Here is a 12,134-nt window from a genome sequence, read left to right as displayed (position 1 = left end):
ACTATGCCTAACATGCACCCCCTGTTTAACAGCTTGCGCGCCATCCCTGGTGGCCAGTCATCGCATGATCTCCTTTGTACGAGACCAGTTTAGCCACCAATAATCAAGAGTATCACAAGTAAAGGGAGTGAGAAAAGCAAACTCATCCAGTCATTGATCTTCTGCAAACGTCCACAAAAGGATCTCACATGAGCCCTTTCTGTTTTTCATTTTCAATCGCAACATAAGTCTTTGTTAAATAGCCCCAGTGGATGCTCCACTTCCACTCGTCCTCTACATCACAGTCTACAATAACAGAAATGTCTTCATCTTCCAATTCTGGTTCACGCCCATCCTCGGAGGCGAGCAACAATGGGGGCACTAAACAGTTGGAGCGGAATAGCATCCTTCAAGAGATACTGGAGCATATCGAAGACCGGTTCATGAGGGATTTCGGGAAAGTCGACTACACGGAACTCAAACACAATGTCCTCGAGCCGGTCATCAACTACAACTTCGAGCCCGAAGTCCAAATCCGCGGCTTTTTGCGTGCATTCAGGCACACGCACGTGTTTCACGAGGCCTTGGAGAATATTGCTGATCAGCAGCTCCAGCATCAGATCAATGCATTTGTCGATGGTGCGTCTGCAGGGGACGTGGTTAAAGATAAAGGCTTCCAGGTTTCATCGTATCCGAGTCCGAAAGTCAAACAGCATTTCTCTCTCCTCGTAGAGATAAGGAAGTTCGTCCTGGAAGGCTTGCATATCGAACATGCGATTGAAAAAGTGTTTGCTATAACTGGCAAAAAGAAGCGCATTGAGCCGCTACCTCTCGTATACGAAGATGCTGCTAAGAAGAAGCTCATGGAGGTAAGCATAATCTCTATTGGCAATCCCAGACTGATGTGGTTAGGTATACTCTGACGTACCTTTTCAAAATTGGGGCGAGAGTGTAAACAACACCCCCAGGTACACTTTTATTCCGAGCACAGTACTTGGCCTCCAGAACCTTGCCCGTTTCGCTTCAGCCAATAACTTCAGGGTTCGCTGCGGAGGGTACCGTCACTCATGGGCACCCATCTTCTCTCAAAATAACGAAATCTTCGTGTCATTGCTCAGCACTGAGCAAGTCACAGCAATGCCGGACCCGACGAGTATCATCCCAGGGCCGTTTCCTGGACATGGCACTAATGAGCTGAAGACCATCGAGCTCAAAGAGCAGCTCTCCAAAGACAAGAGGCTCTGCAGAGTCGGTGTGGCCGTCACGAACGAAGAATTTCGAAGATGGGCTGTTGCAAACAAGTCGTGGGCGTTGCCCGTGGATGTCATCCTCGTCGAAGTGACCATAGGCGGCGTCAACGCTCCCATTTGCCATGGTGCTGGTTACCGACACAAGACTATATCCGATTATGTGCGTCGCGTCGAATATGTTGACTGCAACGGACAGCGGCAAACAGTGGACGATCCAGAGCTCATCAAAGCGGCTGCCGGCAGCTTTGGTCTCCTGGGCATCGTAACGCATCTCACGTTCGAGCTGGATGCAATGACTTATGCGGTTATGGAGCCTCGCAAAGTCGACATCGGCTTGGCCATTCCTCCACTCGACAAGGAGGACATCCCCATGGCACTGCGTCAGGACTGGTTCCACAAACCAGATGCCGCAAAGAAGCTCGAGGCAGCCCGTGCCGAGTTTGAACATGATGCACTCACCAAATACTACTCGGAATGGTTCTGGTTTACATACCAGCAGAAAGCATGGGTCAACACGTGGAACACCACTACGGACCCAGCTGGCGCGGAGGATTATCCTAACGAGGGTGGCGTCTTCCTGCAATGGATCCAAGGCTGGATGGGCTACATTCTGACCTCATCACCACTCTTCAACGCCATCCCGGGACACTGGCAAGCGCAGCTGCTGGCAACGATTGGGCTGGCAGTGCTGCCACCGACTCACGGCGAGGACCATACACCCAAGATCATCGCACCCCTGACCGACGCGCTGCACTTCCGGCGCGGGGTGCAAAACATGCGAGTGCGGGACACGGAATTCGAGATTCCGCTGCCACCGCGCGCGGACAACGCGCATGCTCCGGACTTCAGCATCGTGCAGCGCGCCTGGTGGGATGTCATCAAGCTGGTCTACAGCTACGACCGGGGCGAGGCGCCGCTGCGCCTCACGCTCGAGCTGCGCATCACGGGCGGCAGCGACATGCTCATGGCGCCGCAGCAGGGCAACGCGCTCGGGACCGCAAGCATCGAGGTCCTGACAGTGCCCGACGCCGTGTCGGACAACGAGTGGCGCGAGTTTATGCAGCGGGTTGCGGATATCTGGATGGGCTATGGGAAGCACTATGGCGGGGCGCAGATCAATGTTCGGCCACATTGGGCTAAGGAGTGGGATGGTCTTACTTTGGGTGGTAGGGATGCGAGGCAGTACCTTAAGGAGGTGGCGTATCGGGAGCAGATTCCGAGGTTTAGGGCTGCGTTGGCTAAGATTGGCGAGGTGCAGGGGTGGCGTTTGGAGGACTTGAAACAGAGGTTCTCGAATGAGCTGTGGGATCAGCTTGTTTTTAGTGAGTGAGATGAAGGCGGTTTTGGAAAGACGAGTTGCAGGGAGCCAGGGTTCTGTCGTCTGTTATGGTTTTGTTGATTGAAATTGAGTCCTGTAGTCTTTGCGACTGGGAGTTTCGTTGTTGTTATCTCTCAGCTGCTACATATCTAATGCCTAAATAGTACAAGATCTTTTTTATCCTCAGCGTCAGAACCTCAAGCAAGCAAGCAACTTTACCCTGTTTGCTTCCAACGATGCAAACGATGATAGCTTGCACAGTTTAGATTTCGATGCAAATGTCGTTGAAGTTATCAACGCCTACCATCCGTCGCCTGTCAATTGTCATCACTGCCATCAACCATCTCTGAAATATTAACGTTATATCGTGAACCACCATGCCTTTCAGAGAACGCCCATCACAACATCGATATCTCTTTCTTATCGTCAATCATCACCTCTTCCCCAACCTAGCTTCCCCGAGCTCAATTCTCGCATCTCTCTTGTACCTTCCACGCAAGCCCCCCTCCCTCCCCCTCTGCTTCCCCTCCCCCTCACCACCCATCTCTCCTTTCAACCTCACCACCTTACGCATCTCCCCGCGCATCTCCCTATCCCCACGCCTCTCATCCACCTCCTTACGCACAGCAGCAACCAGCTCCGGCTCAAGGTACTCCGCAGCCGCGATCAAGAGGCCCAAGCTAACCCGATCGGTTCTGTAGGGGTCGGGGTCCGGCGCTCCAGTGGCGTCTATGATTGTTGAGGCTGGCGAGGCGGACCGTGTTGTTTGGGTTGTGGTTGTGGCTGTGGTTGTGGTGGCGGTGTGGAGAGATTGTTGGGTTTCGCCCTGGTCTCCGCCTTGGTCTCTGCCTTGGTCTAGGGTGTTCTCGGGACCCAGAGACGTGATGAAGGCGAGGGACATTTTGGAGTTGGTCATTGTGGGGTTGGTGTTGTGCGTGGAGTGGAGGGAATGAAAGTGTGGGGATATAGATTTCGCGGTTGGTATTTTCTCGAGATTGGTTTTGTTTGCAGCTGCGTGTGTGGAGAGCAAATGAGCTGCTTGCTGACCTTTTAAGTAGAGTGTGGGTGCTGGTGTCTGGTATTGGTTTGTGTTTTGCCTGAGATCGTATGGTACTTCCTGGATTACAACACCACGAATAACCATGTCACTGCCTTGAGCAGTTTGGGATATTTCCGAGAATGGAAGGATACTGCTCTTTAAGTACAACTGTCATGGGAATTGGTTCGGCGGTACGTGAAGGAGAATCACTCCATACTTATGGCGCGGTATATATCTGACACTTCTTTCTCAGCGCGTATACAAGAGACTGCAGTAAATTCCGACCCTTAGAAAGGTGTTCATCGGTATGTCCAACTAAAATTTGCGTAGCCTCTCGCATACCTTTGCCGTTATATCGACAGCAACGTTGTCAATAGTCGACGCTACTTCTAACGGTCGGAAGCTGCTGACTAGCCTAAACGTTGTAACCAGTCTTGACTGTAGATGAGTCATCGAACCTACTATTTCAGATAATGTCGTATCTGTGAAGTACCCTACAGATCTTGGATTCCCACAACCATTCTGTGATCGAAGAACCAGTAGTAGGAAACCTAGCATTGATCTCAGAGAGTAGCCTTACCGTTCAATACCCATCTGTCTGAATCAGCGACATGGATAACCCTTCCTTCTTTCTCTAGCTTCTTGAGCACCTGCAGCACGCCTCTTTCGGCGGGTTGATGTAGGTTCTCCGGCACGTCCTTATAGACAACCTTGACAATCTGCATGCTTGTCCAGCCCTGCGTGCCGTCCGGGTTGCTCCTAGCCAAAACCTCTAGGATCTGGTCCTCCCGCTCTTTTCTATGCTTGATGTATTCCAGCACTTTGGCTTTTCCATCTTCGATTACGGGCCCATGTCCTGGGTATGCGCGTCCGCTAAACTGCGTCGCCATGCGTTTTAAGCTGTCCATGTACGTCGCTAGATCCTCAAAGACTGCTGTCCCGACTCCCAAGACGTTGTCCCCTGTGAACATAGCGTCCTCTTCCTCCAGTATTAGAGCCATGTGGTCGACTGTATGTCCCGGGCAGTGGAAGGCGCGCAGGGTCGCACCGTCGACCTCGAATTTTTGACCGTCGGAAATGTCAAGTTGTCCCTCTGAATCCGAAGGCCGGGTTTGGTTCTTGTAGACCTTTGTAGTGGGAGAGAAGGCAAAGAGATCCGGGACCCCGCTGACATGGTCGTGATGCCAATGCGTGAGGATGGCGCACCCAAGCGTCGCGTTCTCCTCCTTGAGTACTCTCTTCAGAGACTCGGCCCAAGATGGCTTGCCCTCGCCGGTGTCGATGAGCATGCGCCGCGGACCCTGGCCGACAATGTACGTGTTTGTGCCTTGAAGTGTAAACTACCTTGATGGTTAGCTTGAGAAAGCGGGGCAAGGACAGCTGTCGCAAGGCCACCGTCTGGGACGTTACCTTGCCCGGGTTCCCACCAAGGATGCGGATCACCCGCGAGCTAAGCCGTTCAACCTCCGGTAAAGCCGGGAGGGATGTTGCCATGGTGGATGCCAAGCGCGAGCACAGAATGCGCATGGAAGAAGCAAAAGAGCGTGTCGTCCATGGAAGCGTGAGATTATGAGCACATGATATTGCGTACTCTCGGTCGCTCCGAAGTCTTCGGGCTTTGGGAGAGGGAAAACACCGGCCAGATTTATTTTTTGACAGGGGCCCACGTCCATGCGTGTGTCGTGTCTTTCTCCCCACCAACAAGGTGCCCGCTCCACACGATCGACCTGACCGCAGAACCTCCGAAGATGGACTTTATACAAGACGAAGAAGACTTGTACGTCTCTCACCTAAGTCCTATGGCTTCTTTCACCCAGACTGATCATACGACAGCCAGCTCTCCGCTCACGCCCTCGCCGCCCTCGCCGAATTCCAAACTGAACGAGATGCCCGCGCGAAACACTTTGAAGATCTGAAACTGGCTGCCGAGGCCGAGATCGAGGATGCTAAGGGCTTGGACAAACCGCTATCAATAACCGACTTTGAAGAAGATTGGAACCATAGCCAATTTTGGGCATGCACTGTCCATTGACCCTTTGGACCTCCATTAATTAATAGGAGAATAGTACAATGACACAACAGCAATCGCGATGGCAAAGCAGCTGCTCGATGGTGCGACGGACGACTCCAAGATTGCCGTCGTAAGCACTCCTAGCGTGTTCGTCCAGTTGAAAAATCTCCTGGTAAGTAGTGGCGTAGCATCCGTTCACGAACAAGTAACTGACTGGTGTGAAGGCTTCCTCCGAATACCAGATCCGTCCCGAAGTAAAGCTTTTGGAGTACGATGAACGTTTTGGAGTCTTCAGCGAGTTCGTCCCGTACGACTTGAAGTATCCAACTCGTCTTCCTCGTAGGCACCTCCCATACACAATGACAAAAGACCTTTACAGCTGATTTTTTCTTTTTCTTTTTCTTCAGCGACCCTTAAGGGCCAATTCGATCGTATCATCTACGACCCGCCGTTCCTTAGTGTCGATTGCCAGACGAAGAGTAGGAGCTCTTGTCCATATTTTTTTGCGAAATAAGAAAAGGCTAATTAATTCTTGTAGTTGCCCTTACGGTTAGGTGGCTTGCAAAATCCTGGGAACCAGAAAGCCTACGCTTGATCGCTATCACGGGCGAGCGGATGGAAGGAATAGTGCACAAGCTGTGCAGCAAGGCAGGAATCCGCACGACGGACTACGCGGTCGAGCACGCGAACGGTCTCAGCAACGAATTCCTTTGCTACGCTAATTTCGAAAGCGACGAATGGGCATGGGAGCAGGAGGGCGTTGTCAAGGAGCAGCGGCAGGACTCGGTGCTCAAGCAGGACTAGGAAGGGAAGCGGCCGACCGAGCGTCGACCGCGCGGGCCCGAGTATCTTATCAAGATTAGATTAACGATGCACGTCACATCTATCACTGGCTGCGCGCGACCCCTCCGTACCCCACATCTCACAACACCTCTCTCAAGCTTCCCTTCCGAACTTCCGCTCTTCCACCACACACACACATACAACCGCAACCATGGCTGCCTGCATCTTCTGCAAGATCATCAAGGGTATGCACGTCACCCCGCCCATGCAGCACACCGATTGACCGAATAAATCTACAGGCGAGATCCCCTCCATGAAGATCTTCGAGAGCGACAAGGTCTTCGCATTCCTCGACATCGGCCCCCTCTCCAAAGGCCACTCCGTACGCCCGACCCTCCGCCCCGCCTCCTCCACAAACACTCTCTAACACCACCAACCGCAGCTCATCATCCCTAAGCACCACGGCGCCAAGCTCACCGAGATCCCCGACGAGCAACTGAGTGAGATCCTGGTACGCCGCCCAACGCACCCCACCCCCTCTAGCGCACAAGAAGCACAATGGCCCTCGTAGCCGACACAAGCTGACTCTCGCCGCTCCAGCCCGTCGCCAAGCGCATCGCCAAGGCCCTCGACTGCCCCGACTACAACGTCCTGCAGAACAACGGCCGCATCGCGCACCAGGTCGTCGACCACGTAAGCTTTCGCCCTTCTCCCTCCCCCCTATGCTGTAGCAGCGCGCTAGAATAGCGGAATGCTCACGCCGTGCTTTCTCTAGGTGCACTTCCACGTCATCCCGAAGCCGAACGAAACCGAGGGCTTGGGCATTAGCTGGCCGACGAGGGAGGCGAACAAGGACGAGCTCGCGAAGCTGCTCGATGAGATTAAGGCCAAGTTTTGAGGCGTGAGGCAGCTTGAGGGCTGATGTTGATAATTCGGTGAAGGTAGAGGGCGCGGGCTAAGGTCTGCGGTAGTGAATATGTGATGTTTTTGAGCGAGTATGAGTCTTTTTCTTTTGTTTTATGGACAAAGTGATGTTGGTTCTCTCTGCGAACATGGCCGAAATTACCAAGTCGCAACCTTCTTATACATGATTCTGTTTCCACCGCAATAAGTCCCTTGTCTTCAGTACTCCCCAAAAAACATTACATCTATATCCCCAACCCAAAAGACCCAACACGCCCTAACGTCCCAAAACCCAAACCAGCAATCCTTGCACCGCACTGCACACTACGCCCCTCTCAACCCCCCCGCCAACACAGCGCCCAGCACCAACGCCCCCGCAACGCCCAAAAACGCAACCTCGGGCGCCGCCTCCACCGTCGCAGCATAAACGACGTTAACGACAGCAGGGGCGACGATGCGCGTCGCAGCCTGCAAGACGCCCAAGCCGCCCATGAGCTCGCCGACGCGCGCGCGCGCCACGTGCTTCGTCAGCGCGACCTCGGTCGTCGAGGTGCCCACGGCGCCAAAGGCCGCCAGCGCCCCGCTCAGCGTGAAGACCGCGCCGCTGGGCGCGAGCGCGTAGCCCGTGTACCCGAGGGCGTCGGTTACGAGGGCTGTGAGGAGGAGGGTGCGGTCGAGGGGGTCGGGGTGGGGAGGGAGTGCTGGTGAGGGGGAGGCGGTGTCTGTGGCGGTGGGGCTGCGTGGGCGCGATGTTTCCTCTTCTTCTTCTGCTTCTTCTTCGTCTTCGGTAGAGGCGCGGGGCGTAAAGGGAGCGGCTTCGTAGAGCGTGTTGGTGCTGGTGCTGGTGTTGCGCGCGCGGCGGCGGCCGCCGCCGCTTTCGGGATAGGCTTTGCGGAAGAGCTTGATGAGGAGGGGGAGGGCGAGGGCCGAGACGGCGGCCCGGAAGGCGTTGACGATGGACATGAACATGTTGTTTTCGACGTTGCCCCATTTGAACACCATCTGGTTGGCTCGTTAGCATCTGGGTTGAATTGCAGGGGGAACACTAAAACAGAGCAGGGCCCGCTGACCTGTGGGTAGAGTATAAGCACGTCTGATGTAGCCATTGCGCCGCTGTAGCAGATGAAGTTGATGGCGAGCAAGAGGAGGACGTTCCGCCGTAGCAGTGTGCTGCCTATTGTGCCGGAGGGTACGAGCCTGTCGAGCCATTTGAAGGGGTTGATGCGGTCCAGCTGTGCGCGGATATCAAAGCTCTTGGCCGAGCTCATGTTCAGCATGGGGAATAGAGGGGCATTCCTAGATATGGTCCCTGCTACCAATGCTGGCAGGCTTTCCGGGACGATGGACAGATATACCAGAGAAAATGCGCGCATTACCTATCTGGTCAGAGAGGTTTTATACCGCAGATCAAGGAGATGCGCACAAGACATATGTAGAAAACCAGTAAAGGAGATTTCTGGCCGCTAGAACCAACAATGGCGCTGGAGATGGCCGGTCCAACGGCAATGCCAATGAACATTGCGGCTTGCATTCGGCCTACGAACAAAATGTTGTCAGTGAGGCTTTCCTAAGCCGGATACCAGAAACTGAACGATATTGCTGGTCCAGAGGGCAATGTTACTCACCAACTTCCACGTTCCGTTGTTCTTGGGCTGTGCAGTCGCTGATGTAGGCTGAAGCCATAGCCATGATGACCGAGAAAGAACCTCTAGCCAACAGTCAGCTGAAATTTGACCATGCAAACACACAATGCGTAGACTGACGCTAATCCATCAAGCAAGTACGCAAGGTAAAGCCACTTGTAGCTGACGCTTGCCGACGAATTCGCCAGCACAACGAGCACAGCCTCCGCACACAGCAAGACAACCGCACTGTACGCGATGATCTTGATCCTGCCCACGCGATCGCTCAGCATGCTGAGGAACGTGCTCGTGCAGATGGACAAAACGCCGCTGATGACATTGCCGTAGGACGCCGTGAGCGCCGTCAGCGAAGAAACCTCACTATGCTCCATGCACTGGGGGTTGTGGCCGCCGATGACCACGGGCTCGGTCGAACCTGCATCTCCGGATCCGGGGGCCTGGGAATCGAGCGTTTGGCGGCAGATCAGGGAGACCACGAGGTTGATGCGAGGGACGGCAGCAATGCCGAATGCTAGGCTGTTAATGAGAAAGAAGACGATGAGCCAGATAACCTTGCTGGAATGTCAGTTCTGCATTTGCGGAGAATGTGCAGGTGCCTCACTTTTGGTTGCCGTCGCGTGCTTCCTTGCCGCAGTCCTGCCGTCCGTGGGAGGCCATGGATGTCGTCGAGCTCGATGTCATCTTCATCCCCGACACGGTGGTAAGCCGGTTGTGCCATTGGGCATTCTTGGAGTCACTTTGAAAGGAAAATCAAAGCCCTTGATATCCGTAGACGAAAACTCCTTTCAACTTATCATTTCTGAGTACTGCGCGGGTTGGGATGTTGTTGTGCCTTAATGGGGGATGTGGTTCAGGCTTCCTTTAGGGTCCGTGATCAGATCCGACCTTCCACGAGTCATTTTTGCATTGTCAGCCAGTATAACACAAAATTTATTTGATGTTTGCAGAAATTTGGCAGTGGAGGCGATTCCTGATCGCGCTAGGATGCTGTTTTGCTTTGTGGGCGGGGAAGTCTAGCCTGCACCCTACGAATGCCGAGCGACTGGCTGTTGTAGTAACGCCCGGTCTTCATCACTGGATGTTAACTGTATAGGTATATAACTTATTTTCAAATCTATCTGGTTTCGTACTCTCGTGCCCTTATGGAGTATTCTCGTATGTTTCTGCCTCTATACTAATGTATCTATATAGAATACTCTCGTATATGTGTACTACCGGGTAGCTATCTAGGCAAAGATTATTTAGTAGGTATGTTAGGTCTGATCTAATAGATGGTAGAACAGTCAGGAGGGTACATAACCATCCGTTTTTGTACACGGGCGACTTTGATTTTTAAAGGGCTTAGGGATAACTTAAGCTGTAGCTTCTTTCCGTTTTACACCAGGGGAATATTGTATGGGAAAGAATACTGTCTTAAGCTATATGTGAGATAGTTTGTTGATGAAGGCGATACCTTTGTTGTTGATGTGGGAAAATTCAGTGGACGCTATCTCAGGAAAATTTTCTCACGATATATTTTGTTTTGGCAAACTTTATTTCAATAAGATCAACAAAAGGTTGCCTGGTGAAATGGTATCACGAGACGTTGTGGCCGTCTTATTCTGGGTTCGATTCCCAGGGCAGCCAGTCACTTATCTTTTGTTGTTGGCCGAAAGGCGAGTTCTTGTTTTTTTCTTTTTGCCCTGAGGAGGCTTGTGGATTTTGAGGATTCCATGTCCGTGCGTAAGCACGAGTCATGGGAACTGGCCATAGCTTCGGTACGGCTACTCCGTAGGTCATCGTCGTTGGGATCGGTCGGAGACATGGAATTGTGCTTTTGATCGCCTTCGATATAGATGCAGATGAGCATCTTTCAGGATAGATGGTAGGTTGTATCCAAGGGATTTTTTTCCGTATAACATCCAGCAGCCTTGGTGCTCGAGAAGTCCCATACGAAGTATAAGGACATGGGTATACGGATGTCATCGGCCTGATCATCAGTGTGCTCAAGATTCTAGCTTAGCAATCCGGCACAGTGATTCGTTTATTCATTGCCGGTCTCATTACCAGTCTCGTTACCAGTCTCATTGCCAGTCTCATTACCGGTCTCGTTGCCGCTCTCGTTGCTCAGGATATCTTCGCACGCATTACGCACGGAATCCACGCCATTGACACTATGCCACTTGTCTAGCACCTTGCGCACATCTTCCCAGTCCGCCTCGGCAGCCTCCCGTTCACCATTGGACAGCTTAGCGCGCAGCCGACGAGGTGTATCCAAGACCCAGCGCACAGTCTGCCGTTGCTGCTCCTTGGGGTCGTTCTTCTGCTCCGTTTGTTTCTTGATGCCAGCGTGGTCCGTTATCGAAGCCGAAAGCGCGGAAGCTGTCTCAGCGATGTGGGATATGGCGGGGGAGAGAGTGGAGGTTGCTGGCGTGAGAGGGTCCATGTTGGTGCGCATCTGCGGCGTACTGTTAGCGCGTAAACCCCCAAAACAGCATGGTCAGGCGCACCTTGCGAATCGTATCTGTAGCGGCGATCAACTTCGAATAGTTGTCATACACCAAGGCTTTGCGCTCGCCGTCGAGGCCTCTGATCTCTGGATGTCGCGACAGTTGTCAGCTTCCCTGTTGCGAAGGAATAGAGCCCGCGAGCAGACTCACGGCTAACTAATCCCGCCTCGACCTTTAATACGCCCTGAAGGCCTTCCTTCGCTAATGTCTCTTTAACGTATGCCTCGGCGTCAAATCCCTCCTTATCCAGCTCGCTAATTTCCACCTCTTCCTTCACGCTCTCGATACCCAGCCCTGGCGATCCGACATTGCCATGTTCGGAGGTAGGCGACTTAAGATTGTAGTAGTCGCGGAGGGCGACGCGGTTGCGGCGTGGGCGCGGGCTAGTCGAACGGATTGCTGAGCCCTGGGGGACGTCGAGGGATGTGCGCGTGCTGCCGACGGGCGACTTAATGGACATGGAAGGGCGCGGGGAGGCTATTGTCGACATGTTGGGCGGCTTTAGGTGCGTGGTTTCGGCAGTGAGTAAGATGATGTGGGGAAGCTGTTGAAAGGGTGGCAGGTAACACGGGTACCTTGAGGGTGGAAGCACAAAGGCCGCGTGCAGGGATGCCGTAAGGCTGAAGATGACTCGTGTCGGCCAAAAGTTTGCCTCGACGTCAGCGGTTGTGCATCTGGATTTCGCAAAGCTATGAAGTGAAAAAACATCAATCGCGGTC

The 12,134-nt window shown here is 53.3% G+C and overlaps 7 protein-coding genes and 1 non-coding gene across 8 annotated transcripts; 5 read left to right on the top strand and 3 right to left on the bottom strand.

Annotated features, from left to right (window-relative positions):
- Positions 1-510: 510 nt before the first annotated feature.
- On the top strand, positions 511-2,721 carry K452DRAFT_245458 (uncharacterized protein). The gene is made up of 2 exons (XM_033537981.1): positions 511-848; positions 892-2,721. The coding sequence occupies exons 1-2, from the start codon at positions 843-845 to the stop codon at positions 2,557-2,559; spliced, it is 1,674 nt and encodes a 557-aa protein (XP_033400248.1). The 5' UTR covers positions 511-842; the 3' UTR covers positions 2,560-2,721.
- A 1,410-nt stretch (positions 2,722-4,131) lies between these two features.
- On the bottom strand, positions 4,132-5,080 carry K452DRAFT_266438 (uncharacterized protein; the record flags this gene model as incomplete). Its single annotated transcript, XM_033538788.1, has 2 exons — positions 4,132-4,926; positions 4,997-5,080. 2 exons carry the CDS (start codon positions 5,078-5,080, stop codon positions 4,150-4,152), a joined length of 861 nt encoding a protein of 286 aa, XP_033400247.1. The 3' UTR covers positions 4,132-4,149.
- A 340-nt stretch (positions 5,081-5,420) lies between these two features.
- Positions 5,421-6,401, top strand: K452DRAFT_223148 (uncharacterized protein; the record flags this gene model as incomplete). Its single annotated transcript, XM_033536602.1, has 5 exons — positions 5,421-5,609; positions 5,653-5,769; positions 5,822-5,936; positions 6,005-6,076; positions 6,136-6,401. Coding segments are annotated over 5 exons (759 nt in total), but the record flags the coding sequence as incomplete, so codon positions are not given.
- A 190-nt stretch (positions 6,402-6,591) lies between these two features.
- On the top strand, positions 6,592-7,278 carry K452DRAFT_295965 (uncharacterized protein; the record flags this gene model as incomplete). The annotated part of the gene is made up of 5 exons (XM_033541878.1): positions 6,592-6,625; positions 6,680-6,762; positions 6,823-6,891; positions 6,981-7,073; positions 7,156-7,278. 5 exons carry the CDS (start codon positions 6,592-6,594, stop codon positions 7,276-7,278), a joined length of 402 nt encoding a protein of 133 aa, XP_033400245.1.
- Positions 7,279-7,444: 166 nt separating this feature from the next.
- Positions 7,445-9,757, bottom strand: K452DRAFT_143399 (uncharacterized protein). Its single transcript, XM_033535438.1, has 6 exons — positions 9,528-9,757; positions 9,047-9,477; positions 8,909-8,991; positions 8,707-8,819; positions 8,354-8,659; positions 7,445-8,285 (listed from the first exon to the last, which is right to left on the bottom strand). Exons 1-6 carry the CDS (start codon positions 9,642-9,644, stop codon positions 7,608-7,610), a joined length of 1,728 nt encoding a protein of 575 aa, XP_033400244.1. The 5' UTR covers positions 9,645-9,757; the 3' UTR covers positions 7,445-7,607.
- Positions 9,758-10,330: 573 nt separating this feature from the next.
- K452DRAFT_143348 (uncharacterized protein) lies at positions 10,331-10,780 on the top strand. Its single transcript, XM_033535437.1, has one exon. It carries the CDS (start codon positions 10,367-10,369, stop codon positions 10,610-10,612), a length of 246 nt encoding a protein of 81 aa, XP_033400243.1. The 5' UTR covers positions 10,331-10,366; the 3' UTR covers positions 10,613-10,780.
- K452DRAFT_t49 lies at positions 10,482-10,552 on the top strand. Its single transcript has one exon. It is a non-coding gene; the product is annotated as a tRNA-His (tRNA).
- An 88-nt stretch (positions 10,781-10,868) lies between the features above and the next one.
- K452DRAFT_245445 (uncharacterized protein) lies at positions 10,869-11,961 on the bottom strand. Its single transcript, XM_033537980.1, has 3 exons — positions 11,566-11,961; positions 11,416-11,501; positions 10,869-11,363 (listed from the first exon to the last, which is right to left on the bottom strand). The coding sequence occupies exons 1-3, from the start codon at positions 11,903-11,905 to the stop codon at positions 10,950-10,952; spliced, it is 840 nt and encodes a 279-aa protein (XP_033400242.1). The 5' UTR covers positions 11,906-11,961; the 3' UTR covers positions 10,869-10,949.
- Positions 11,962-12,134: the final 173 nt, after the last annotated feature.

Source organism: Aplosporella prunicola (assembly GCF_010093885.1).
Source record: "Aplosporella prunicola CBS 121167 unplaced genomic scaffold K452scaffold_6, whole genome shotgun sequence".
NCBI lineage: Eukaryota > Fungi > Ascomycota > Dothideomycetes > Botryosphaeriales > Aplosporellaceae > Aplosporella > Aplosporella prunicola.
Note: the sequence above shows the minus strand (reverse complement) of the source record. Positions and strands in the feature narration are given on the sequence as shown.